General features: G+C 42.8%; 1 protein-coding gene across 1 annotated transcript in view; it reads left to right on the top strand.

Annotated features, from left to right (window-relative positions):
- The window catches only part of LOC138472587 (tyrosine-protein kinase STYK1-like), a 567,235-nt gene that overhangs the window by 331,889 nt on the left and 208,561 nt on the right, over positions 1 to 26,785 (top strand). Inside the window, exon 7 of the mRNA XM_069610834.1 lies at positions 16,944 to 17,161. Coding sequence (XP_069466935.1) covers positions 16,944 to 17,161 — 218 coding nt within the window. The remainder of the gene's footprint in view (positions 1 to 16,943; positions 17,162 to 26,785) is intronic.

Below are 26,785 nucleotides of genomic sequence, written 5' to 3'. Positions count from 1 at the left end.
TCCTGTTCAGTTGCTTGTCAACAAAACAACTAGTCTGCATATTCCGTTCTTGGTTTCTCTCATTCTGCATTAACTCCTTCCGCCTCTTCTTCGTCTCAGTACTTGAGGCTTTCTGGGAGTTGAGGTCAATAGAGGTTATGTAATTTCTAAAGTGATGTTGTTCAGAAATGGTATTTATAAAAACACCAGAAACAGGAGATGTCATATGTGTGTTGTTTGTTTGTGAAGTATGAATGAGACTTTGACTAGAGTGACAAAAAGGAAGGGGCTTCTGGGTTTTACATTAGGGAGGATGTGTGGAGTGACAACAAGCCATCTAAAATGTGGGTAGTAAATGATCTTCAGTAGGAAGGGGAGAATACCACATCTCAACGGATGGGGTCACCACTTTCCCCCGACAACCGTCTCCTCCCATGTGATCCTTCCTCATATTACCACCCCCAGTGACAGGATCAGGTAGCGGCTGCCTTCCCCTTGTCACATCGGAGGAGGGACACACCGGGGAATCAGTGATGACTCCACCGGATTCATCACAACACAGACGGGTGGCTACTACAACTCGAGTGTATCTCAGTGCACGACACAGCAAATGTGGGCGGTCCAAAATATCAATAAAAGAGCAAGGTTTTAACGTGTTTTGTAAACTTTCCATGGGCAGAGCGTTCCAGAATTTGACGGCACGTAAGGCCCATGAGCCACTCAGTGCAGTAGTGAGGCCAAAGCGTTCAACGGTCATGGTGTATAGGTTTGGGAGTTTAAGAGGGCAGAAGGTGGTGTGCCATTTTAGATGTTTCTTTAAATAAAAGGGAGCTTTGCCAAATAATGCTTCATGGCCGATGGTTAATAAATTAACAGTGATTCATACCTTAATAGGGAGCCAGTGCTAAGAATGGACGAAATATGGGTTATTTTCGGCAAGCTCTTTACAATTCGTGTAGCAGTATTTTCGCAAAACCTGTTAGCCATGAATCATAGCTTATGTGGCACATGCAAATGGAGCATTACAGTGCTCCAACATTGAGCCCACATTAGCCCTAGCTACTGTGTCACTGTGTGATTCTGACAGAAATAGTCTAATCTGATGAAGCCGCATCAATTTTTTTATTTTTTATTATTGTTGATGGTTAAAAAAACCTTTACAATTTCACATGACACAACACCATAAAACTTTTCACAACAAAATCCCAATGCATATAACCAGCAACAACCACATTAAACTCAAAACACAATTAACAGATAAAAAACATCCATAACCCAATATACAAGAGACCATCTTGTAAAAGAAAATATGTCTCAAAATTTAGCATCAATATTTCTTTGTAATTAAAAGCCCATTAAAACAATGAAAGAAAAAGAAAAGATAAACATTAAAAGTAAAAATTCACCATCTGAACACATCATGGTCAATAATTATGAGATTTCTAAACCAATAACAACATTCATATGAGTCTGGATGGGAAGGCAAAATACAAATTTAGCCAATATATTCTTACAATTTACAATCGTCATCCAATGAAATTATTGACTTTTCAATCAGTTTTTCCTCAATGATTAGCAGAAAATGTGTTAATCTAAGAATAAGGGATTGACTCATTCCCTACATGCATCTTTGCTAAAGCGTCTCTCTAATCATACTCGAGTCTGAGTAAAGATATTCTCCAAGCAAATGTTTCCTTTGAGGTTCAAAATACAAACAGTACACTGTAAGATGTTTCAGGGATTCAATAGTCATAGTAGTACTGCAAAATCTACATTGCCCTCGATTCAAGTTGTTTTTATGCTTCTTCCAATTTCTCATTTGTGAGTAGTTGATTCAAGCAAAATTGCAAATAAGACTTTCTAGCTAAATCACAAGGGAAAATTTCTTGATACTTTGGACGAAAACCCCACTGCCTAGTAAATTTCGCATATTCATAATAGGATTTATAGTTATTGATCTTCTCGATTAACAAGCACCAGTAATACCGACAATATTTAAGTTTACATGACGGCAATCCTAATACCAGATCGTCATGATTGATCATAGTACAAGATAACAAATCCACCATCTTAATCCTAAATTTCAGGAAGGATAGAGGATGTCCTTTCTCAATCATGCTCGCTAGATCTTCGTACAACGAATCCTTGGGGGGAGATAACATTTTTCCATAATTTGAAAGTAATCGCCAGTGCCATTTGACAGATAGCGGTAGCAAACCCAATTCATGGCAAATAATGGCATTAGGCGTAGAAGAAGCCAACCCTAGAACACTTTTTAGCATTTTACCTTGGATGACGTCTAGAGGTCTCTCCAGGTCATGGAGGCATATGTCCAAGGCATACAATAAGATTGGTTCGATTTTCTGTAGATAAAATTTAAGCATGGGAAGCAAGGAAAATTTCCCTAATCGATGGTGAATCAGCTTCATCTGTACAGTAAGCAATTTCACTTTGTTATTCAAAATCATCTTCCACCCTTCGAGTGAGTAACTACTAGCAAGATGATAACCTAGGTAGCGCATGGAAGGTGACCTAGGAATAGTAATACCATTCAGACACCATGTAAATTTGGCGCATCTTTTCCGTCCTTCAGAAAATGTAATAATGAAGGATTTTTCAGGATTAATTTGTAAATTATGTTTGCTGGCATATGAATGAAATAAGCCCTGCTTTGTCTGGAGCCCAACAGGGGTCCGATCGAAAAACAATAGATCGACCGCAAAGCTTAGCCAGTTCAATAATAATGGTCCCAATTTCACTGGAAAAATGATGGCCTCCTTCCATTGCTCATCCAGGTCAAATAGATATAAATTGAACAGGACTGCAGCAAGGTTGCAGCCCTGTTTTAATCCTATTTCAGTTAAAATGGGGTCTGTAAGTACTCCAACTTTCGTCAAGCGAATTCGATATGTAGTTTGTTTGTGTAAAACGGCAATCATTGAAACAAGCTGCACAGAAAAGCCATATTTTATCAGTTTTACCCACAAAAGTTCTCTAATAACAGAATCAAAGGCAGCAGTGAGATCCAAGGCTGCCATATAAACCGGACCTGCATTGGATGATCGTTTTAACTGATATACATGGGCAATTATGGTCGCATTTAATTGGCATCCCATAAAACGACGAAAAACCTATCTGAAATTTCGGTAATAGATTGATCTTATTAATATGCTGATGGATACATTGAAGTATCAGTCCTGATTTTTTTTTTGCCGAAGCATCCATTAGCGCAATAGGCCTAAAATTAGCCGGTTCATTCATGGGACCCTTTTTATAAATCGGTATGATAATGGCCGAGCACCAGGAACTGGGCGTATGCCCAAGATAACAGATGGCATCGAATTTAGTTTTAAAGATCCCAACCAACAACTCCGGATTCAATTTAATTAGACATGGTGGAATTCCATCAGGCCCCAGGGCCCTGGAACCATTGGATTTCATAATGGCCATATGAATTTCCTCAGTAGTCCACGGGCAGCCGCCACGAATGGGACTAAATGAGGTCATATCAGAGTATCAGCGAAAACCATGTAGCATAGAAAACTTGGCTTTGATATAATTAGCCCAAGTATCAGCTGAAATAGATGATTCTTCAATCATCTCGGAATTTCCAATCAAGGTACGAATAGTTGCCCAAACGTGTCTGGAGTTTTTCTTCAGTAGTAGAGCAATCAGATTTTGGTTGTCAGTATTAATAAGCTCATGCTTCAGAGTTTTAGTTTGTCTTTTATATGTCATATTAATATGGGCTTTCAACACATGAAATTCCTTAACATCAAGGTCTCGGGAGCCAAGTTGCCTAATCAATTGCCGTTTCTCTTTACGTAACTTTACCACTCTCCGATTATAAAGATGTCGATACGTTGGAGGACAAGTAGAGTCCCTAGAGATCATAATGGGGGACACATGTACCGCAAGTCTTACAGATTTCTACAACTCTGCAACCACACAAGACACGCCACTTACAGTATTATGCAAAATAAGTAGGGGATCCTCTTGAATATTAGTGATGACTTTCTTGCACCTTTTGGAGGTCCACTTGACCGACATACGAAGTTGATCAAATTCAATGGCAGATAAAATCGGAGCAACATGCAGTCTCCCGATTTTCAATCTAAAATTGCAGTGCAAGGCTAAATGATCTCCCAAAGCCAAATTACTAATCAAAATAGGATCAATCATCTGTAACAACCCTGTGGAAGCAAAAAAATAATCAATCAATGAGGTCCAAGGGCCTCTTGTCCAGGTATAATGATAGGGTCCTATTTCAAACGGGACCATTTGAATATCCCAGGTCATGAAATAATCCAGCCACTTTTTACCATTCGCACAGGATTTTTTCTTCAGGTCATAATTGCAATATTTACCATCTTTATCTAAAGATAGGCAAGAGGAATTAAAATCTCCACCAATAATTACATTTAAGATAGATTTATGAAGAGCCTGTTCAAAAATAAGGTTTAAGCGATCAGTGATGGTTACAAAGGAAATTCTAGCATCATTCCAATACAGATTTACTACAAGAAAATCCTGACATAGAACATCTTTATACACAAATTCAACCACTAATAATGCAGCATCGGCCCACAACACAGACGATTCCAATCTCAAGGTTTTGTTGATCAGAATAGCAAGGCCTCAGCCGAGCGACCTAGTATCCCCTTTAAGGCAGGTTGATGGTAAGAATAAAACCCCTCCACCTCTAGCTCGGCCGTAATCATGGTTTCTTGAATTAAACAGATTCCTGGGCGAGTGCAGTTGTTAAGTAATGCACTCCATGACCTCAGGTTGGAACTACCACATGAGTTCCAAGAAAAGAAGGTCATCCCATAGTTTTCATCCTACTTTTTCTCCATTGCAGTTGCAGTTGGAGAGGGATTCAAAGGCCACATACCCATGATTCCTGATAAGGAAGCAGCAAAATTCATAAGTTGTTTCAACACCTTTTCATTAATCAGTGATTGACTAGCTGTCAAACTGACGATCTGTGGAGGATTTGGGAAAGTCGCTATAAAATTTCTGCTAATTCATTGGAATGAAATAAACAAGGAAATAAGCCTAATAGTTCTAGATCATCGCGCTGCGCCCAGATTAGTCTTGTAATGATGTGCGAGTGGTAGCCGCAAATTATACGAGTCGGGTTGTTATGGGACAGACAAACCCAATCAATATCATCACTTCTGATGGTACGTAAGGGTGGGATAGCCTGAAAAGCTTTGAGCATTGCAGAGCGATTTAGTTAATTGGTAGACTGTGTGTAAGAGAGAGGAGAGGACATGGAGAGGCTAGAGTCAAGGAAAACCACAAGCGTTTTTCATGCACTATGTAAAGTTGTAGAAGTCAGAGATCGGCACAGTAGTAGTATAGTTATGGCTAAAGAGTTTTATTTAACAGAAAAAGAGGATTAGGGAAATGCCTTTCTTTCCAAAACACTAAGAGGGGTTTCCCTGACTCAAATTAATAGTCTAAGGAGTCGGTCAGGATGTCCAAATAATATCTGTCCACCGTTGTGTCCAAAACCTACTTCTAGCACACACACTAAGAACTAAAACTAAAGTGAAAGGATTTTCTTCTTCAAAGTATGTAACTCCCAACACAAAGTTCCAAAAGGTGCACAAACAAAGTTCCAATAGACTTTCGATGGATCCACAAAATTGGTATCTAGTTGAAGTGGACGACCTTCCCTTCAGAAGGTTGTCTATTTCCTTTTAACAACAAAGTTCCAAAATGATGTACAAAACAAAACTTCCAATTGCCAAGAAAGTCTTTCCCTTCTTTACTTTTGCTTCCCAGTTCACAAAAGGTTGGAGGAAGTGTTTCCTTGGCCCAGGTTTCTCTTCTTCTTCTTTCGCAGCTAACCTGGTTTATGTTTCTCCCAGGTACAGGGAATCTCTTCTCCTTTGGACTACATCCTTGTAGACAAAAACATCTGAGGGAATAATTCCCTTCCCCTAGTTTCCTGCTTCTTGTAATCACAATCAACCTGGTTACTCCTCTTCCGGGTACTGTGGTATTGAAACTTAAATGTTCACACTTTTTTTAAGCAAGGTTATGGTTGTTTCCCTTTTCTCTTCTGCCCAGTTATTGGTTTCACTCTTCATCCAGTTACTGGGACTATGAAGATGAAGAACAGATGTGTGAATATGTATATCTTATCTAAGTAGACGTGGTTTACGTGCCTGTCAAGTACGACAGTTGGTGAATTTTCCTTGATACACAGTCACCCTGGTTTATCCTTCCACAGGTACTGTGGCTTATGAAGACAGATAACTGACTTGTGGGTTCCAGACTTGCTTGCTTTCTGCAAATCTTCTTTCTGGTAAACATGATTCACTCGCCTGCCAAGTATTACCAAAGGTGTCTTTATTTTGTAACGTCCCTGTATGTGGGTCCCAGACCCGGTCCTCGGGGTATTCCTTGCCCCTCTCCCTCTGCTTGGGGTATTTGTTGGCTCTCTCCCACCACCTCTTCAGGTCCCAGGGGCCTTTCTGTCCACTTGTGTACCTTGTTTCTGCTTCGCGAAGGCTTCTGCTCTGTCTGTTACTCCACGTAGCAATCTCGGGCTGCGTGGTGTTCTGCTGCTCTTCAGGAGGTCTGCGGCGGCTCTGCCAGACCAGTCTGTTTTGGAGAAGGGTCCTCGCTCCCCTGCTCTCAGGATCTGCTTCCGACTTCATTTGCCTGCTTGCCGGTTCATTCTCCTTCTCGGGATCGTCTTAAGCATCCGTCTCGCATCCTGGAGCTCTTGAGATATTCCAGCTCCACCGCACCGGCCCCTGCAGTTTCTCCGGGGAGGACTGACTCCCATATGCAGTCTTTCTTCCCTTTTTTTGTCCCAATAAAATGGACTATCTGTGATAGGCTGGACCATTTACCTTGATCTCGCGGATTGATCTTCACATCTTCCTTGTCATAGTATTGATATCATCATTCTCCATATGCTCAGTCACGCTCTCCTTCGTCCCAGTGGAGTCAGAGTTTAAGTCAAGCTTGCAGCCCCTATTCTTCCGCGTACCAGTACTACGTAAATGCATGAAAGTGTCTATCTTACACAGATGCATGGGTTGATAGGGTATTTCAGATCTCTGGGGAAGGTAGGAGGTTGAGGAAGCTGGGACATTGCCACGGTTATACCACGTCTCTCCTTGGCTGTTGTCCCTCATCCCATAGGGGTGCACCACCCCCAGGGGGACTATTGGGCTGTGGCCGCACTGCCCATGGGAAGGGCTCACCCCCCTGGGAGAAGGGACGACATCCTCAGATTTGTCACAGTGTTGAGGTCTCATCATATGGCCTTCCATAGAAAATTCTGGGTAGATATTCAACACTTTAGGATAGTTTTGCCTCTTCCAACCAGATCATTCACATGCAGGATTCTATAGATGGAAAAACCTTTTGGATGTTGCTATAGTTGAACTGTGGGCTCTTGTCTAATTTAAAAACAATCTTTGTATCGTCTGTGTAATTTTGGAATACCACACCATTACTAAATAATATGTAAGGCAGAGGTTTCACATATAAATTGAATAAAATCAGAGAACTGAACACTCCTAGTGGGACTCCGACTTAATTGCAGCTGGATCTGAACCCTGACTGCCCAGTTTTTCCCAAGAGGTCCTATTATTCAGGAAGTAGCTAGGCAAGCTGTGGTTTTTTTCGAGGCACCTGTAATTTGTTGAAATTTCCAGAAGCATTGTTTTCTGTCTCCCCTCATTCTTGTGGTCCACAGTCACACCAGTCTGCAGCATTCAATCAACACAACCACATTATTTTATCAAGTCTTTGTCCCCCAAACCCAGTTACAATTCTAGCTCTATACAACTAATTGTTGAAGCATTATCACCTGCATTTTGCTTTGAGGACAACACTCAAATGTGTAGTTTTAATCCTCCTAAGCGCTCTCCAAACACACAATTCAGACGACCTCCCTTTTCTAAACTACTGGATTTCCACTCACTGTTTTATGCCAGATCCAACAACACTGAGGTTCTCAGATTTTCCTGACTTCCCATGCAACTTGTTCATGACTATTTTTCCACCCTTTCTTCTGTGATTTAGTGGTTAACTTCAACAGTGAATAGAGGTTTCTAACTTTCACCATATCAACAACCACTGCTGGATGACACCAACAACATGTGTACATTCCACCCTCAACTCATGTTACACATAGCCAACCCTCACACATGTGCTATTTCTTAGCATGCATTATGCAACAGCACCCACAACTCCCATGCCCTATACTCCTTCCAGCCCATTGGATTTACCACCTTATTCAAACTTTGTATACCTTATTCAACATGACACTATGCATCTTCTTAAAAAGTTGGATATCTCATGGCGCATTGCTGATCATTGTTCAGGATTCTGCCACCAGTGTTTAAAGCTATCCATGGGCTGCCCCACTCTACTAAACCCAGGTACTCTCCTGATGCATTCTAATCTGCCCTCTGATCCCCACCCTTCATTACCTCATTGTCTCTAACCTTTTTGCACCATATTTCTACTCAGATCAATGTTCCTCCTTAATTCCTTCCACTGGAACATCCTGTCCACAGAAATCAGATATACCACTAATTTGTTTACTTTCAAGAAGTCCTTAAAATGCATATTCTTGGATTAGGAGGCTCCCCTTTTGACGTTGCAAGCCCTTCGAGTGGAGAGCAACCATTCTACAATGTATTCATTAACTATTTATTATCATCCCTTTCTGATATCGACACAATCGTTCACTCCTTACTTAAATCTGTTCCACTTACCACCTCAACCTTGTGTACTGCCAACATTATAATCTGAGACTTTATACATCAGTTCTGATGGAGATGCTTACAAAAATAAATACTTACATATAGTTCATTTTTTAACAATCTGAAAAATAGACATTATTATTATTATTATTATTATTATTATTATTATTATATTACTATTATTATTATTATTATTATTATTATTATTATTATTATTATTATTATTATTATTACTGTGCAATGTTCAACACCAAGATGGCCTCATGCCAATCAGTCCAATGCAAAGGGTGATACAAATAATTTTGTATGATTAGGTTGGAAATGGAAATTCAAAATTCAATAACGTTAGCTAATGAAAGAGTAAGAGTTTTTTTTTATCTGAGTATTCCAAAGAGTGCTGTGATACCCTGGAAGGAAAACAAAAGAAGTGATGGCTGGAAGGTTTCAAATTAATCTTAACCTCTGCCATTAATCTGGGCAACCCTCCAGACCATTGTTCATCTCCTGCTTAGCCATTACAAAAGGGAAAATACCATATGCAAATCAGGTCTAGTCCCACCTCAAAAGGGCAGTCCAGCCCAAACTGCTTGGTCACATCCTTCTGCTCTTGCATCCCCCAGACATGTTTCAGCATCATTGGGCCTCATCAGGGAGGAGTAGCTTTGAGGTCAACTCTCTTACATATTTGTTTTGTAGCAAATACTTCACAGAAACTGCTCTCACCCATGTCTCTAACATTCCGATCACTGGCCCCCTCTTCCACCTGTCCTCTGTCCTCATTCTTCTTGATCTCTCTCCAGTTTTTGACTGGAAAATCTGCCTTCTTTTAAACTCTCTCCTCCCTAGGTTTCAAGGACACAGTTCTAGACTGGGTGCCCTCTTGTCTCTCATACCACTCCTTAATTTCCTGTATCTCCAGCACCTCCTCCGCCACCCCTCCATATCATGGGCATCTCACAAGAATCAGTCCAGAGCTCACTCAGTTTCACTCTGTATACCCCATCCCTGGATAAACACAGTTCAGCCTTTGGCCTTTCATACCAACTATTTGCTGATTTCAGGCAGATCTTTTTCTCTCCCCTTCCATCTGCCGTGACATTTTGGAGCACCTCAGTGGCTGTCACATGTGCCTGCCATCAAATTCCTCTAAGCCAAAAATCACCTTCCTCCCTGACCCCAATGCCACCCCAACTTTCCTGCCCCCTTTCTTCCAGACCTGCTCACTCACAACTGTGGCGTCCTATTTGACAGCAAACTTTAATTCACATAATTACTGCCACTTCTCCCGGAAGCGTGGATCAGCCTTGTAAATATAATCAGGAAGAGCCACACACCTTATCCATCTCTCTCTCAAACCTCTCAGCTTGACCTTAGTTTGACTACTGCTCCTGCCTGCTTCCAGCCCCCCTCTTCTCTTTTTCTCCCCTCAACAAAGTTCTTATTTTTGCCACTTGCACCCTCTTGAACCAACATAGATTCTCTCCCACTTTGGCCTATCATTACAATGCTGGGTGGCTTTTGATTTATAGTCACTCCCTTTTTTGTTTCTTCTTGTATTTGAATCTAACCATTGCCAAGCATCTGTATGCCTAGCAGGCTGCATTCCCTCCTCTCTCCCACTATGGTTCTCTACTCTAACTCTCAATAACCTCTTTGTCCCCTTGTTGCGCTGCCTCCCATTTACCTGTCTTTGTGTTACTTGCCCCTTACCACTAGAATTCCCCTCCTGGGCACCCCTGTCCTCAAAGCAATTAATCAAGCTCCAGCAAAGAGCCATCTACGTCCCATTAATCTCGCCACAACCACCCCGACTGCACCCTACCACGATAAATCCAAATGTGTATAATTAAATTGCATGCATGTAAATATTTGAATGTACATTATTTACATGTATGTTTCACAGTCAACACATTTACCCTTTCTTATGTACCAACACACTCCCCTGTACAACCAAGCCATCCTGATATTCATTGACACTTTGCAAGGGACTGCCTCCACAGCACAGTCTTGATTTTTTCTCTCCTGACAACACTTTTGGTAGCAGTGTCTAACCAACCAACCAACCAACCAACCAACCAACCGCTTAAGGACAAAAATCGTCATAATGGATTGCAATATCTTCGCTAAATTGAATATTGATTGCTGTGAACCCACCCTCTCAATCAATGTGGGGCCAAGGGTTTCCCATGAGCAGACTCCCCAATTGCTGGCATTGGAAGCAGAGGAGTTCTCATAATGCAACTTCACTGATGACTGGCAGTGGGGCCACCAGTGAACTCACACTCTCATTCTGTAGCAGTGCGGTTAATGACTTCATATGAACCCGGCCTTTCAATCATGGCAGTGGGCTTCCTGTGAACCTACCATTCCACTTGGTGACATTGATTCTGTGGACTTCCTAGGGACGACATCTGTTAAACACTAGCACCAGAATAGATGGCTTCCCATAATGCCGGTCCCACCCAAATCACTGTCAGTTTTGCACAGAGATTCCTGTTGAACCACTCTGGTTTGTCAGAGCCCACCCTGTGACTCTGTGTTAATGAACTCTATAAGTGGACACAGTTTTTCCAGTGACAGTGCCTTCCTAATTGGTGGCAGTCAGTCAGAGGGCTTTCATGAACCTAACCCCTCAGCCATTGGGAGCAGGATTTATGTCTGAATGGATTTTCATCCGGATCACTGGCATCAAGCAATGTAGCTTCCTGTTAAATTATCCTCTCCGCCCCTCATGCCTTGTTCCAGGCGTGTTCCCAAGACTCCAGTGTTGAATCTGGTAATGTTCTCACATGTTGCAAACATTGGCTATGATACTTGTCTTTGCTCACATAATGATGGGCATAGTGGAGTAATCTAGACTATGCTCTCAGGGGTGGAGTGGCACATAATGGATTGAGATAGGAAGAAACTTGTCATATTGAATACATGTCTCTTCAGACAGAGGTAGGTTTCAAATATGTTCTATCTCTTTAAATCACATATATGTTTATCTACAGCTCAGGGAAATATTATTTGGTGAAGACCCCAATATCAATTTTCTGGGGGAAGCGTTCCAAAGTACCAAAACGTAAGGGTTAACGTCAACCGCATGGTCACACTGTTTTCTTGGATTCACTGGGACCACAAGATGTCCGTCCATATATGTAATGGCAGGTTCACGTTTTAAAGCTCTGACAATTATGTGACTGGCTAAATAATGTACATTCAAATATTTACATGCATACGATGTGACTGGCTGTGGTGGTGGGCTTGCTTGGCTATCTTCATTAGAGCCAACCACAAGCTAGATTAATTGATCAGAAGCCTAGCCTAGCCTTGCCGCTGCACCTCTACTACATGGGGTCCTCTGGCCGGGTTTGCTGTTGGGTTATCTGTTACCACATGGTTCCAGAGAGTCTGCCCCTTTTGGTTTCCTATGAAGAATGTGTGCCCGAAGGCAAGATTTTGAGGAAACAAGACACATGTGGGCAAAAAACAAAAGAATGATTTGGATGGTGCCTCTCACTGCAAATGAGACTTTGCTGCCTCATCTTTGGCCTTTTAAGGTCATTAAACGTTTCTGTTCTATGCTACATATTCTATAGGATTCAGGGGTGGCACGACTTATCGCTTGCTTGGTCATTTTGTGTCAGTGTCCACAAGGAGTCAGCTGGAGGGCACTGCCAGTCATCAGAGCAGCAGATGGCCTACCACAATGATGTTTTCTGATGCAGGAGTGTGGAGTTGATCTTTCCATCCGACCAAGATATGGCTTCCATGTTGGTAGTGTAGAGGAGGAGTTATCTGTCTTCTCCCTAGTCCCCGCCCTCCTGCCACCATCATATTGGGTTGACAGACAAAGAGCCATGATGGGGAACTCATGCCTGAATCCTTGCAATGATTCTACACATCTCGTCGAGTATATGAGAGACAATATGCACTCGGACAACCCTTCAGAGTGTACCCGCAAGCTGACATAGTGGAGGAAAGTTACCAAGAAGGATGCACTTTGCCGAGCTGTCGGAATGCAGCCATGAACAGAATGGATGAGCGTCAAAACAAAGTCTGATGACAGTAAAAGAATGTCATAAAGAAGATATAAGAACCCATGATGAAACGATATGAAAATACATAAGAATGATGATCTAACTGAAGCACTAAGAGAAACATGTACTTCATGATGCACACAAACACAAAGAAGAATTAAGTGACTTACTGATCAATAACTGTAAATACGCTAAAATGCAAGGTAGAAAGAATAAAGAAAATCTTGCTTATGAGAGGTACATATTTAACATTTAGGATGACCATGGACGACGACGGCTTATGTCAATCAACCCAGCTACCTCAAAATACAAGCCCAGGATCGTAACCTGGAAAGATGATGAAGAAGTTGTTTTCCCTTGCAAAATAGAGGAGTATATTGGCTTGAAACCAAGGATGCTATTTCGAGGGATGAAGGAAAAGCACAAAGGGAATCTAACTAGCAGACCATGTGCAAGGACATTTTTCTCTAAAATTAGGAGCAACAAGAAGATTTACAGAGCCAAATATTGGACAATTAAAAGGGCATGACGTGTATATGGGATAGAGCGAGCAAGTCCCTAAAGGCCAAGAGGAGCAACTGCACCCAGTGTAATTGAATCAAATGGTGTTAAATGCACTGTCGATATGGACAATTTCATGGTCTCACAACACAAGACGAAGAGCTCGCAAACAAGGGCGATTTATTAAGGGCCTCATCACGAGTTGGGCGGTATCCCGGCTGGCCTATCCCGCCAAAAGTGCGCTGCTGTCTGTAGACTCGATCCGTGATGACCAGAGCCTTTGACGGTCCAATCTTAAATTAAAGTGGACTGTAAGTACCAATAGGAATCATAGTGAACCATAGCATATATGCATTGTCCTATCCCAACCTGTAACCTATCCCGTCTTTAACTTAAGAACCATAATATTGTCAGAATCAGTCTTGCAACTCTGTCTGTAATTCTTAGTGTTAGCACGACCTTATCTCATTTTTGTTTTACCAGACCATAAGCCCTTAGTGATTTTGAGTAACTAAAGTAATTCCCATAAAGAACAGGGTATCCACCGCGTGAAGGGTTACAAGCGGCCGTGCGTAACTGTGGAGATTCACGGGTGGCATTCTTTTTTTCTTAGCCATTCATCTAGTTTAAGTAAAATCAACCTGTCATTTTAAAACCGATTTTCTGCTTTTCTCTGTTCTATTTTTCTAAAAACGCCTCTCATTCAAACTTGCATAACTTCCTCAATTTAATAGCTAGAGACTTATTTCAACTCTGACTTAAACCTAATACCTTTAGCTATGCCCCTACCAAATAAACAGTGTATTTGACCCGATTTTCTTAAAAACCGCATAGTGAAATTTGGGCGTGAATTTGCAATTTTGCAAAAGTTTTACACATGTGTTTTCCCAAGTATGTCCAAACTTCCATTCTGATTCAAAGTGTGTACTGTTGCTCATCTTGTAGCTTATGTTTGTTAAGAGCTTTTCAGTGGTGTTGCTCCCATAGAGATTTATATCAATTTAAGGATTTTTGCACACTTTTCATTGTTTTCCTAAGCCATTTTCAAAAGTAATTTTAAAAGTGTAAATTTCCAAAACCATTTTCTTTCTTGTTTGTGGAGGAAAGATTGTATTCAAACCCTGCACACTGTTCTTTATTCCTGAATACCTGCTGCTTACTTACAGCTGTGTAGAATTGATTCTGTGTGTGTAGAGACATTTGCCGGGGGAAATCTTAACTTAAGCGCTATCTTTTCAACAAGCCATAACTGTTCTTTTCTCTGTGTTTTACATTCTGTGTTGCTAAAAAGTGATTTCAACTGCCTTATCTACTTTCTGATTTGTATTGGCACCACATTGGTGATTGCTGCCCCATATATTAAAACATATGTTTGATTTAAATTTTAAATAAATAAATAAATATTACCTTTACCAACTAGCCTGATTCCTAGTCCATTGTGACCTGGGGGTATTTTGGGAAGGAGTGTGATATGAGTGGTATATCACTCAGAATATTGAACCTATAGACACAATAAATAAGTATTTCATGTGTGCATTGCACGCTAGGCTGAGACCCGGGTGTATTGCCTGATTGAAATCCTTAACAGTGCCCACCCATCTCGCGGTTTCCGCCGGATCGCGGGTTGGCCGCTAACCATTGCTCCCCATTCTCCATTGGGACCATTGAACCCAATGTGGAATTTTTGGCACAATTACCATGTGGTAATTGTGCCAAAAATTCCGGTGGTAATTGTGCTGAAAATTGGCATTTTTCTGGTGTGTTTACCCCCAGCGGAGAGCTGGGGATAAACACGCCCGATTCGAGATTGGGCGGATCCTTAAATGTGGCAGTAACATTGTTACTGCCACATTCAAGGGCTACCGTCCAACTAGTGATGAGGCCCAAAGTCTGAAGCTAAGATAATGATATGCCTACAATCCCTCAATTGTCCCGGGACAGTGCAGACTGGCAAGTTCAGCCTTCAAACAGAAGACACTGGCATGAAGCCTAACAATGAGAGAGGATAGACTAATTGCGAAAACAAGGGGAAAGCTGACGTATCTCCAAGCACCTGGGTTTTGTTTCCATGTACGTGCTTCTACCAAGCCAAATGTCCAAGGTTGGATTTGGGTTGCCAACCATTTAGATCAGCCTGCCATGCACTTTTACATACACTGTTACAAAGTATTATTCCGCTGACATATTCTCTGCTATGACGAGTATCTTACACCGCGTGTATAGAAGTTGCTCGGGGTGTGTCTCACAGACAAGAGACCGCCAAGGAGGGACTAACACGTGTATTTTCTATATGTAGACATGTTCCCCTAATCCAATCCCAGCCATCGATGGGTTTTGCAGTGTGCCACGTAGGAAGACGTCATAAATGACGCATTTAGCATTATATAAGCTGAGTATAATCGAAAAGACATTGTGATCCTGTATGAATCGATTTGATGAGTGTTTATTTACCCTGCTTTATTTCTTTGAGATAAACGCAGTATTTTACCATCTCCTTTGAGTCTGTCCTGTTATTTGGTCTGAGATATTTTATTGGTAATTCCATCTGCACACTGTATCCTAACCTTTGGAACCAGCAGACATCAGCAATTGCTTCCCTGTTGACCTCTGTGCATCAGCACTCACTAAGGAAAGTTCCCTATACAGTTTGACCAAGTGAGGAGTATGAAGCAATGCTTAAACAGAGCATTAGCTGAGGACTTTGACTCTCAAAGCAATTCCCAAGAACGCTGATGTACTCACCAATTTGTGGTGGCTGACTGCAAAGTAACATGGTTGGCATGAATCGTCCATCCAATTAACTAGTAGTGTTCAGGAAGTTACCCATTCCTTCACATACAAATACACTAGTAGGAGGTCTGAGTTCTTCCTTTGAACTCACCCGTCCATCAGATGGCGGTGCACAATTTCATCGTCCCTAGAAATGTCTGTAAACTCATTCTCCTGGTCAATGGCTAGGAAGGAGGGATCCCCATAAGCGTTGTCCTCTTTTAAATGTGAGTATGGCAGCACACTCTCAATGTACTCACCCTCTTGGCCACTGCCAAGGTAACCTAGAGCAACTCTTGAAATGTGTATGAAGCAGCTAAAATTAAAGCTGGTCATTATGGTAGAAGGGAATATGACTTGTAGACGGACATAGGAAACACACTGGATGGGAAGGAATCAGAATTAGTTCACATGCGCGTGGAGGCAGAAATAGGAAATCAAGCTAAAGGGTAGAGTTGTGGGTGACCAGTAAATTTCATATGTGGAAGGGGTGGGACATCAGGAGCTCAGGAGAGGGGGTAAGGAGTGTGGGCACATGTTTAGAGGGGAGCAACAAAAAGAATTACTAACAAAACAAAAATAAAACATATAAAATAAAAATAAAACCATTGGAAAAAATGTTTTGGGGCATTTTGTTTTTCGACAATTTAACCGGATACCGATTTTGTAATGTGCCAATTCACCACTGTAGTACAATCAGAGCCCCCGGGCTTATCTATCGAGCACTGTGGTCCCCTCCAAGAGTATCCAGACCATAGTATGATGAAAGAAAGAAATCGAGCTAAGGGAAGATAAGAGAATGGAAAAACGAGAAATGTATACATGTTATAAGGCCTTTACACGAGGTTCTAAATGATCGTGACAGAGATGTTATCATCACACCAGGATACCACTTCTTGAAAATCTACCCTTTGTGTTCTGTTTCTAGGAATACTTGATCGAAAAGCTGAAACTGATCCATGGCTACGTAGCGGCCTGCAATGTCTTAGTTGATCAGGATATGAACATTCGGCTCAGTGGATTAGGATTAGCAGCCGAAGTTTTCAAACTGGGAGCGCTCTCCTATGGAAAAGACGCAGAGGTTCCTATCAAGTGGCGATCGCCGGAAAGGATTCTGAAACGTATAATCACAACGAAGAGTGATGTGTAAGTTATACAGCATGCTCAAAGATGTTTTCCTCAATAATACAAAAAGAAAATGTTGTACTATGGGGTAACACAAAAAAAAGACAACCTGAAGTGTTACACTCCAGACAGCTCCTTCTCATGATATATTCAGGAAATATTCCCAGCATTGGCGGCCTTACTTTGAGTTCATAGGCCAGAGTGCAATGATGACACGTAGCGACGGGCCTTTAACAAGCAGGTATGGGCCTCCATTTCAGAGATAAGTAGCACAACCACCTCCTGTAAGCCTTCCTGCCACTGGCGATTGGAGACACTATTCCTTCCTTGGGAAAGATGAATGCAAGTACATTGACCATGACAAGAGCAAACGCCTATGGGTAAGGTTTTCTTCCTTTCTTTAGCCATTTGCAATCTGTGTTCTTGGGTACTTGGGCTCAGGTAGTGCAACTTGAGTAGTTGTACCACGTTGTGCTGCAGATTACAATGATACTTAATTATAATTGCCCTATTTCATCTTAGTTCGTTTGAAGGCCACGCTGGTAAAGATCATTCCACTGGACATTTGACAGAGAACCCATTTCCTCCATGAATCCATTCCTGTTACTAGTCGAGACTGGGGTAAAATGCGTTTGTAGAGAGATTTCGGGAAACAAGCTGGGGGAGGTGTGAGTTAGGGTGAGACTCTAATGATGCTAAAGGGAGATCTCATGATTCTGATGGGTCAAAATGCTTATTGTTCTGACCAGTCGAGCTGCGCATTGCACGTGTACAGCACTTTATGAAGAATAGTATCACAGATATGCATTGTTATATCACGTGCGTGTGTTTTCCTGTGGGACTTTTTAACAAAGAATCGCAGCACATACTCTCATATATTATGCACAATTTAAAAGTGGCACAACAACAAGGTTGTGTCTCTCGAGAAAGCACACAAATTAAAATAATGAGTTTAAGTATATAACAAATAGACCGTTCATCTCCTGGAGAATCAATGGAGAAAATGACTGATCAAGGTAGAGTTATTACATTCAATCATAATAATTTAATGTATTATTCAATAGAAAACCATTATTTTATTTTTAAAAAAGAGAATACACTAGACAATGTACTACATGTGCAAAATAAAGGGCAGTGTCCCAGGGGAAATAACTATTGTCAGCCTGCCTGTGCAAACATTATTATAGTGCAACACATAGCTTCACAAATAACACACACAGTTATTATACATGTGCAAAACTTGCTTCACAAACAATACTTACAATAATTGTGCGAATGCATTACATCAGTACAATAAACATTTCAATAACAATGGTAGAGGGTGGTTAAGGGAAACACAACACGAAACATTCTCATAGGTGTTAACAGCGTACTACAAACCTTCCCTTTTACTAGTTTCGACAGAGCAACCATCTAATACAAAAAATGAATTTAACTTCGCTTCTTCAGGACCTACATGGGACTAATCGGCGGGCACCTTTTTATTTATTTCCCCAGTGATATATGCCTCCAAAGGTTCCTTCTAGGTATTCCTAAACTGATGTGACACAGTTATGCGTCACTCTAGCCTAATTTGGTTTCAACAGTCAGTTTTGAAGGGCTTTTCTACATTGAGCTACCATTTCAATCGTGTCGGCCATTTCCATACAGTCCAATGACAAACACCAGTTTGGTTGTACACAGCATTCCCTTCACACGACGTTCCTTTCTTTCTAATTAATATGTGGCAAGTGCCGAGATGAGTAAAGTTAATGGGGACACGCTCCCAGAAGTAAGATTAGACATTTGCTCATCTGTCGATAGTTTGAGTTAGACAGGGGCGTTGGACAGAGTATCCTGTGTGTGCTTTTTCAGATGCCTATGAGTCTGCACACAAGTAAGGAATTGTGTGAAGACCACGTGAGATCCGCTATTTATCACTATTACCCTGAATCCTATGAGATCGGTCGCAGTACAAGGCAAAGGTTTGTTAGTTTCACGTCTTACTCTATTTAAGTCACGTACTTCAAATTTGGATTGGAACACAACTAGAGGACAGTCACCCGAGCTGCTTGTCTTGTTGTTGCAAGAGATGTCTACCTTGCACACCATATTTAAGATGATGATGGCAGTGTTCCATGTTGCAATCTAAACGAGAGGTAATTAAATATCATCTTTCATATCTTATATATATTCTAGGAGAGTAATTTGGAAGGATTTGAAGAGTGATGGTTTAGTAGGAATATTCTTCAATGTTTTTGTCTTGTGTTTTTGTTCTGTTAGAGCCATTTTAGGAATACCTAGGAGCAACCTTTGGAGGCATATGTCCCTGGTGAAACAACTAAAAGGGTGGGAGCTGACTGGCCCCATATAGGCCCTAAAGAAGACGGACATCAATAATTTTTTTGTATTAGATGGTTGTTCTGTCGAAACTAGTAAAAGGGAAGGTTTGTAGTATGCTGTTGAGAACACCTGTGACAATGTTTAGTGTTGTGTTTCCGCTAACCACCCTCTAGTCGACCATCGTTATTTAGGTGTGTGTTGCACCGATGTAATGCATTTGCACAGTTATTGTAAGTGTTGTTTCTGAAGCACATTTTGGACATGTGTAATACTTGTATGTGTTATTTGTGAAGCCATATGTTGCACTATAATAATGTTTGCACAGGCAGGGTGTCAATAGTTTTGTCCCCCTGGCACTTTTCCCTTTATTTTGCACATGTAGTATACATTGGGCCTCATTACAACGAGTGCGGACCCGTAATGAACCGTGCCGGTAAGGGACCGATACCGTTCATTACTGGCTGTCTCATTACGAGGTCTGCAGCAGGTCCCGCTCAGGACGCCTAGACAGACCAGGCGTCCTTAGCGGGACCTGTTAGCAGACCAGGATGCTAACAACGGGCCTGTCACTAACGGGCTCGTTGTTAGCATCCTCCCCATTCCCATTGAGCCCTATGGGGGCTCAAATGGGAATGGGGATGTACCGGGCTGGGGTCCTGAGAATGGGAATTACCGGGCCCGTCAAAGTCGGCATGGCCCGGTAATTCCCTATTCCTGGAATCCGGACCCGGTACCCGGTATGGGGGTAGCCATGGCGGTAATAACGGCATGGCTACCTCCATATTCATAATGAGGCCCATTGTCTAGTGTATACTTTTTTTATAGAATAATGATTTTCTGTTGAACAATAAATGAAATTATTGTGATTGAATGTAATCCCTTTGCCTTGACCAGTCATTTGCTCCATTGATTCTCCAGTAGATGAATGGTCTATTTGTTATACATTCAAACTCATTATTTTTATGTTTACACTTTTCGAGAGACACCACCTTGTTGTTTATTTATTTATTTATTTATTCAGATTTATTTACGGCGCACATCAGCCCGGGGGCATCGTGGCGCTGTTACATGAATACATACATAGTCTGGTTACAATGGAAGGAAGATGGTTACAAGCAATTTTCATTACAGGAAGCATTTCGTATCGAACACTATTAGTATCAGATGTGTGCGAGCTGAGGTGGGTGAGGGGAAGGTGGCGTTAGTTGAATAGCGTGGTTTTGAGGGATTTGCGAAAGAGATACAGAGATGGTTCTGCTCTAAGCGCGTTGGGGAGGGCATTCCATAGCTTAGGTGCTATGTGAGGGAAGCCAATGCCGCCGGCTTTGGCTCTTTTTACAGTGGGTACTTGGAGTTGGTTGGCGTGGTGACTTCTTCTGGGGCGGATGGAGGAGTTCTTGGTTATAGTCTCAGATAGGAAGGGGGGTGCTGTGAGGTTAATGCATTTGTGTGTGAGGGTGAGGATTTTAAAGTTGATCCTTTCCTTGACTGGGAGCCAATGGACGCGTCTTCTGGCCTGTGAGATATGGTCAGTTTTGGGCATGTGTAGTGCAGCACGGAGGGCATTGTTTTGCACTGTTTGGAGCTTGTTTAGGTTTTTTGATGAGGTGCCTGCCAGGAGGGCGTTACAGTAGTCCAGTCTGGCTCCTATAGTAGCTCTGGCTATGGAGAGGCAGTTGGGCGTGGTGAGGTAGGGTTTTATGGCGTAGATGAGTTTGGTAGTCAGAGCAGAAGCTGAGGCAATGGCGCTGGTTTGTCTTGTCATTGAGAGTGTCGCGTCAATGTAGACTCCTAGGGTCTTGACGGCAGAGGAGACAGGTATGCTAATATTGTCGATGATCATGTGCGAGTAATTGGGGCTGAGTTTGGTTAGAGTTTCGTTAGGGGCTAGGATGATGATTTCGGTTTTGTCTCCGTTTAGGCAGAGGCCATTGATAGCCATCCATGTTTGGATAGTTGAGTAGATTTTGAGGAGGGCTTCTGAGTCAAGGTCGTAGTCTCCAGAGAGGGGGAGGAGGACCTGCGTGTCATCAGCGTAGTTGGTGTACGCTATGTTGAGGGAGTCCAGTAGGTCAAAGAGGGGTTTGGTGAATAGGTTGTAGAGGGTCGGTGCGGTGCAGGACCCTTGTGGGACTCCACAATTGATAGTGGTGGGGGGGGCGCTATCCTGGTCAGAGTACACTTTCATGGCCCTGCCTTCAAGGAAGGATGTGATCCATGTGGTAGCCTTGTGAGAGAAGTGTGCAGCATTGGAGAGGTGCGTTGTGAGAATGCTGTGGTCGACCAAATCGAATGCTGCAGAAAGGTCGAGGAGGAGGAGGAGGGCAGGTTTGCCTGTGTCCATTATTTTAGTAATCTGATTTTTTAAATCTAGAAGAGCAGTTTCAGTCCCATGGCCTTTGCGGAAACCTGACTGTCTTTTGCCTAGGATGGTGTTTGTTTCCAGGTACTGTTGGATTTGATTGTGAGCAGCTTTGTCCAAGATTTTAAGGAGAAAGGGGACGGTGGTGATGGGGCGGTAGTTGTTAGGGGAGGAAGGATCAAGGGAGGGTTTTTTTAGGAGCGGGCGGACCCAGGCTTCTTTTAGGCATTGTGGTACACTTCCAGATGTGAAGGAGGCATTGATAAAAGCCGTGATGATGGGGGTGAGGTATTCTGCGCTCTCTTTGATTACGGAGGGTGGGCAGATATCCCCTTTGCAAGTGGAGGGTTTGATTTTTTTTAGGAGGTCATTGACTTCCGTCTCCGAGACTTCTCTGAAGGCAAAAAGGGGTGTTTGTGATGGGGAGTTGTTGGTGTGAAGTATGGGCGGGCAGGTGGGGGTGTTGAGAGCTTTGCGTTGGGAGGCTATTTTGTCTTGGAGTGATTTAACTTTGTTGAGGAGAGCAGCCTGGATGCCTGTACACCATGCTTCATCCTTGATGATTTTGTCTGGGCTAGAGGCTGGTGTGGTGAGTTCTTTGAATATGGAGAAAATTTCTCTAGATTTGGAGCTGGCATTAGTGATTCTCTGGTTGTAGGATTCGGATTTAGCAAGGAATATGGCTTTTTTGTAGGTCAGAGAGATCTCTTTAAAGTCTTTAAGCGAGGATTGATTAGGCGCTGCTTGCCACCTGGTTAGGGCTTTGCGTTTCTTGGTGCGTAGGACGGATAGTTCTTCAGTGAACCAAGAGTTGCAGTGCATAGATTTTTTCCCTTTTTTTTCTTCTAGCGGGGCAATGAGATCGATGGCTTGAGTGAGTGTGCTGGAATAGATGTTGGCTAGAGATGTAGGGTCAGTGGGGAATGGGTGTTTGAGTTGTGAGGTATCAAGGAGAGGGGCGAGGTTGGCAGCAGTGAGTTTTTTGGAGCTTCTTACTTTAGCGGGTGGGGCATGGGTTAAGGTTTTATGAGAAGGCGTGGTAGGAATGGTAAATTGGATGAAGTGATGGTCCGTCCATGGAAGGGCTGAGATGGAGGTAATTGTCGATGAGCAGTTGTGATCAGCTAGCCAGTCAATGGATCTGCCTTTGCTGTGAGTGGGTGCAGTAACTTTGTGTTCGAATCCCATGTTAGATAGTTCTTTGGCTAAATTTGCGGCTGCTTTGTCCTTTGGGTCAGCTAAGCCAAGATTAATGTCCCCTAGTAGGATGCTTTTGGTGGTGCTTTTGAGGTTGTTGCCTATGTTTTGGAGGAGTTGCTTTTGGTAGTAAAGAGGAGATCCTGGTGGTCTGTAGGTGATAAAGAAGTTTATGGTGCAATTAGGTGAAAGGGCTAGTTTGGCAGTGAGGAGATCGGCGTTATTGTCCCATTGTTGATTACACATTCTTATGGAGAGGGTGTCCTTGAAGATGAGGGCTACGCCGCCACCACTTTTTAAGTTTTTACGGTCCTGTCTAAGGATGGTATAGTTTTCAGGGAGAGCGAGGTGAATGGAAGGACTGGAGGCTTCATGGAGCCAAGTTTCGGAGATGGCAAGTATGTCGAGATCATGGGTAGAGATAAGGTCATTGATTTCAATGGCATGGGCATGGACAGAGCGCGCGTTGATGAGGGCGCATCTTAAGTTTGGATGTATAGTGTGTGTGTTGGTGGTGCTGGGGGTGGGCGGTGAGAATTTGGGTGTGTGAGGCTTGGTCGTGGCACATGCAGCGTGGTGAGAGCTAAGGTAGTGAGCGTGGTCAGGGAAGGAAGTCTGAGCGGCTGATGTATGGGTGCGAGAGCTGAGTCTGTAGTTCCTAAGGAATGTGGAGTGTGGAGTACTGCGGAGAGTAAGGAGGTGTTTAGTGCGAGTTCTCAGTCTGCAGAGCCTGAGGTGGAGTGGGTGGTGTCCGACCGGGTCGGTACGGGAGTTGAGTGTGGGATGGAGTGCAAATGACGGTGTGTTGTGTATGAGGTCTGCTGGAGGGGTGGGGCGAAGGTGGGCATGTTGATCTAGGTGCGCATGCAGCATGTTGCAGGTGGCCAGAAAGGAGAGGGATGTGAGAAAGATGGAAAAAGTGGAAGGGAGGTATGTAGGCGCTTTGGGGTGTGGGCTAGGGGGCTGCATTGGTAGACAAGGGATGTACATGTAAGTGTGCAAAAACGCAGAAGGTCAGATCACAGAGTAAATCAGGACAGTTTGGGGCAGTCTGTATCACAAAAGAGCATTTTGACCAGGGGGCACAACACAGCTGAAATGTGGTCTGTAGGCGACCAAGGGGCACAATACAATTCTAGACTGGTCTGTAGGCGACCAAGGGGCACAATACAATTCTAGACTGGTAGCTGACATGTGGTCTGTGGGCGACCATAGGGCACAATACAGTTCTAGACTGGTCTGTAGGCGACCAAGGGGCACAACACAGCTGACATGTGGTCTGTGGGCGACCATAGGGCACAATACAATTCTAGACTGGTCTGTAGGCGACCAAGGGGCACAGTATATTTGTGGTTTACCATGAGGCACAGCACTAGGCATAGCATGAATCATATAACAATCAAAAGCACAACATAGGACAATGGGTGTCTGGGCCAGGGCAAGGGGCATAGCACGTGACAGGGGTAACAGGGGAGCACTACTGTAGCTAGTTATAGCATAGCAGTTTAGCAGTAACAGTACTCACGTGGATTAAAGTCCAGTAAATAATCTCTCATCCGCGTACAATGTGCTAAAAAGTTTTTACCTTAAGAAGCAGTAGCTCCCCGGAGCGAACAGGGGCAAACAGAGCAGACGGCCTTATGTTGGCCTTGGGTGGCCGCCGGCTTCCGCCTGCCGGCGGATGTGTGGGCTTAAAGGCAGCCTACACACCGTTGCTTGTTGTATCAATATTGACCACAGGTGTCTGAAGTAAGGGGTATACCCACCCACAGTTTATGCCATTTAAAGTGGCAGCCCCATTGTGCCTATTAACACCAGGTTGACCAGCCTTACTGGCTAGCGACAGCCTACAAGGCCCACATAACAGGCCCCAACAGGGAAAGAGCATTTACCAAGCACTGCACCTATTTTGGGGGGAAATGTTTTCCGCACCATTCTCATAGCGTAGTAGCCCAGGCAGGTTTTAGTACTAGAGGGGACGGTAGCTCATGAGGGGGGCAGCATGAATCCAAACGGTTTATGGGCAGTCATGGACTGGTAAATATTTTCAGTGGGGTGGCCTGAATATATGTCCACATTGTCCCAAGTGACTTAACATAGCGATGGAGCCCAAAATAATCTTTGGGAATTTTGGGGGGGGAGTACCCAGAGAAAATATTTTAAATAATATATGCAAATGGTACATTTTACAGCACAATTGTTTAAAAAAATTGTATAAGAAGCCACTGCGAATGCCATGCCACCAACAGTACATAGAAGCATTTTAAATCACTTGCATGAAGCTGCATCCACAGTCTATCTATGTCAATCATGAAAGTGATTTTGAGTAACCATTACTGCCATAGATAGATTGTGGTCACAGGTTTTTGACACTGTTTTATAGTCTTACTAAAGTAATTGATTGATGGATAAATGACTGTAAACCACTTACATGAGGCTTTGACCGCAATCTATTTATGCTTTAATGATCACTATAATGTATTCACTTGCATGAGGCTGCAGCCACAATCCATACCAGTAGTGGTCACTTTAAATCACTACATGAAGATGTGGCTAGAATCCACAACCTATGCCAGTAATGATAACAGAAAATCAGTTGTAAGTGGATCACTTCATGCAGCCATGGACAGAATATACACCATATTCCAGTAATGGTCACTGCAAATTACTTGGATGAGGCTGTGGCTAAAACCTATCTATGCCAGTTATGGTCACTGTAAGTCACTTGCACTAGGGTGTGACCATAATCTTTTTATGGCGTTAATGGTAATTATAAATTACCCTAAGAAGCTGCAGCCACAATATAACTAAACTAGTCATAAAAGTGATTTACAGTGACCATCACTGACATAGATCGATTGTGGCCACAGCTTTATGAAAGTGATTTACAGTGTGTAAATGACTTTCATGAAGCTGTGCCCACAATCACGCTAGATTAGTAATAGTCGCTTTAAACCACTTTCATTTGCCTGAGCCTACAATAAATATCAGCATTGACTTGTACTGCTACCCACTGCCATGTCCCTGTTAACCTTGTCCTGTGGAAGTTGGTTTCCCCACTCCTCCCTCAAGTGTCCTGTTTGCAATTGTTTTCTCTTCTCAGCTGCACCTGAGACACTCCCAGGAGGAAGGGGAAGAGGACAACATAAAGAATACCATTTGCAGGCCTTCTTGCTTTCTTTTCTCTGTCAATCACTGTACTTCATCAGACGCTGATCGGAAAGCTGTAAGACATATGCAGGGTGTTTTAGTTAGTCTCTCTTCAAGTTGCTCCTTCTCTAATCGCTTTCCCCCACTACATTGTCTCTTTTACCTGGCTGCTTCTGCAAAAAGATGAGGCATTTCATTTGTCTGAAGGAGAAGACCCTAGCCTAAGCTCTCTCAAAAGGCATTAGCAGCCTTCTCCATTTTTTGAAACTCTAATAACTATGTACAACCAATAACATATCTGGAAGATCTCTGCAAACTTCTACCAACATTTCAGGGTTCTCTGAGTACTACTCTGTATTTTTCCTTGTCTCTAAAGAATTATTTACTAGGCAGTTCTTAAAGTGGCTTTTCAGTTGCCCCAAATACTTGACATGCACTGTTCAGTTATCCGTCAAGGATTGCAGTCGTGTGCCCATGCCAATTGTTGTACTGCTTTAGCTCGGGCCTCTGCGCTCCATGAAGTCCTGGTTCCCTGAGCTGATGTACTACTTGACTCATAGACAGTGCACACTTAAATATGATTGGAACCTTATTCCCAGTAGCATGTGCATCCT

The sequence above is a fragment of the Ambystoma mexicanum genome, chromosome 8, assembly GCF_040938575.1.
Source record: "Ambystoma mexicanum isolate Mex_15411 chromosome 8, UKY_AmexF1_1, whole genome shotgun sequence".
Taxonomy (NCBI): domain Eukaryota; kingdom Metazoa; phylum Chordata; class Amphibia; order Caudata; family Ambystomatidae; genus Ambystoma; species Ambystoma mexicanum.
This window is presented reverse-complemented; position numbering and strand designations above follow the sequence as displayed.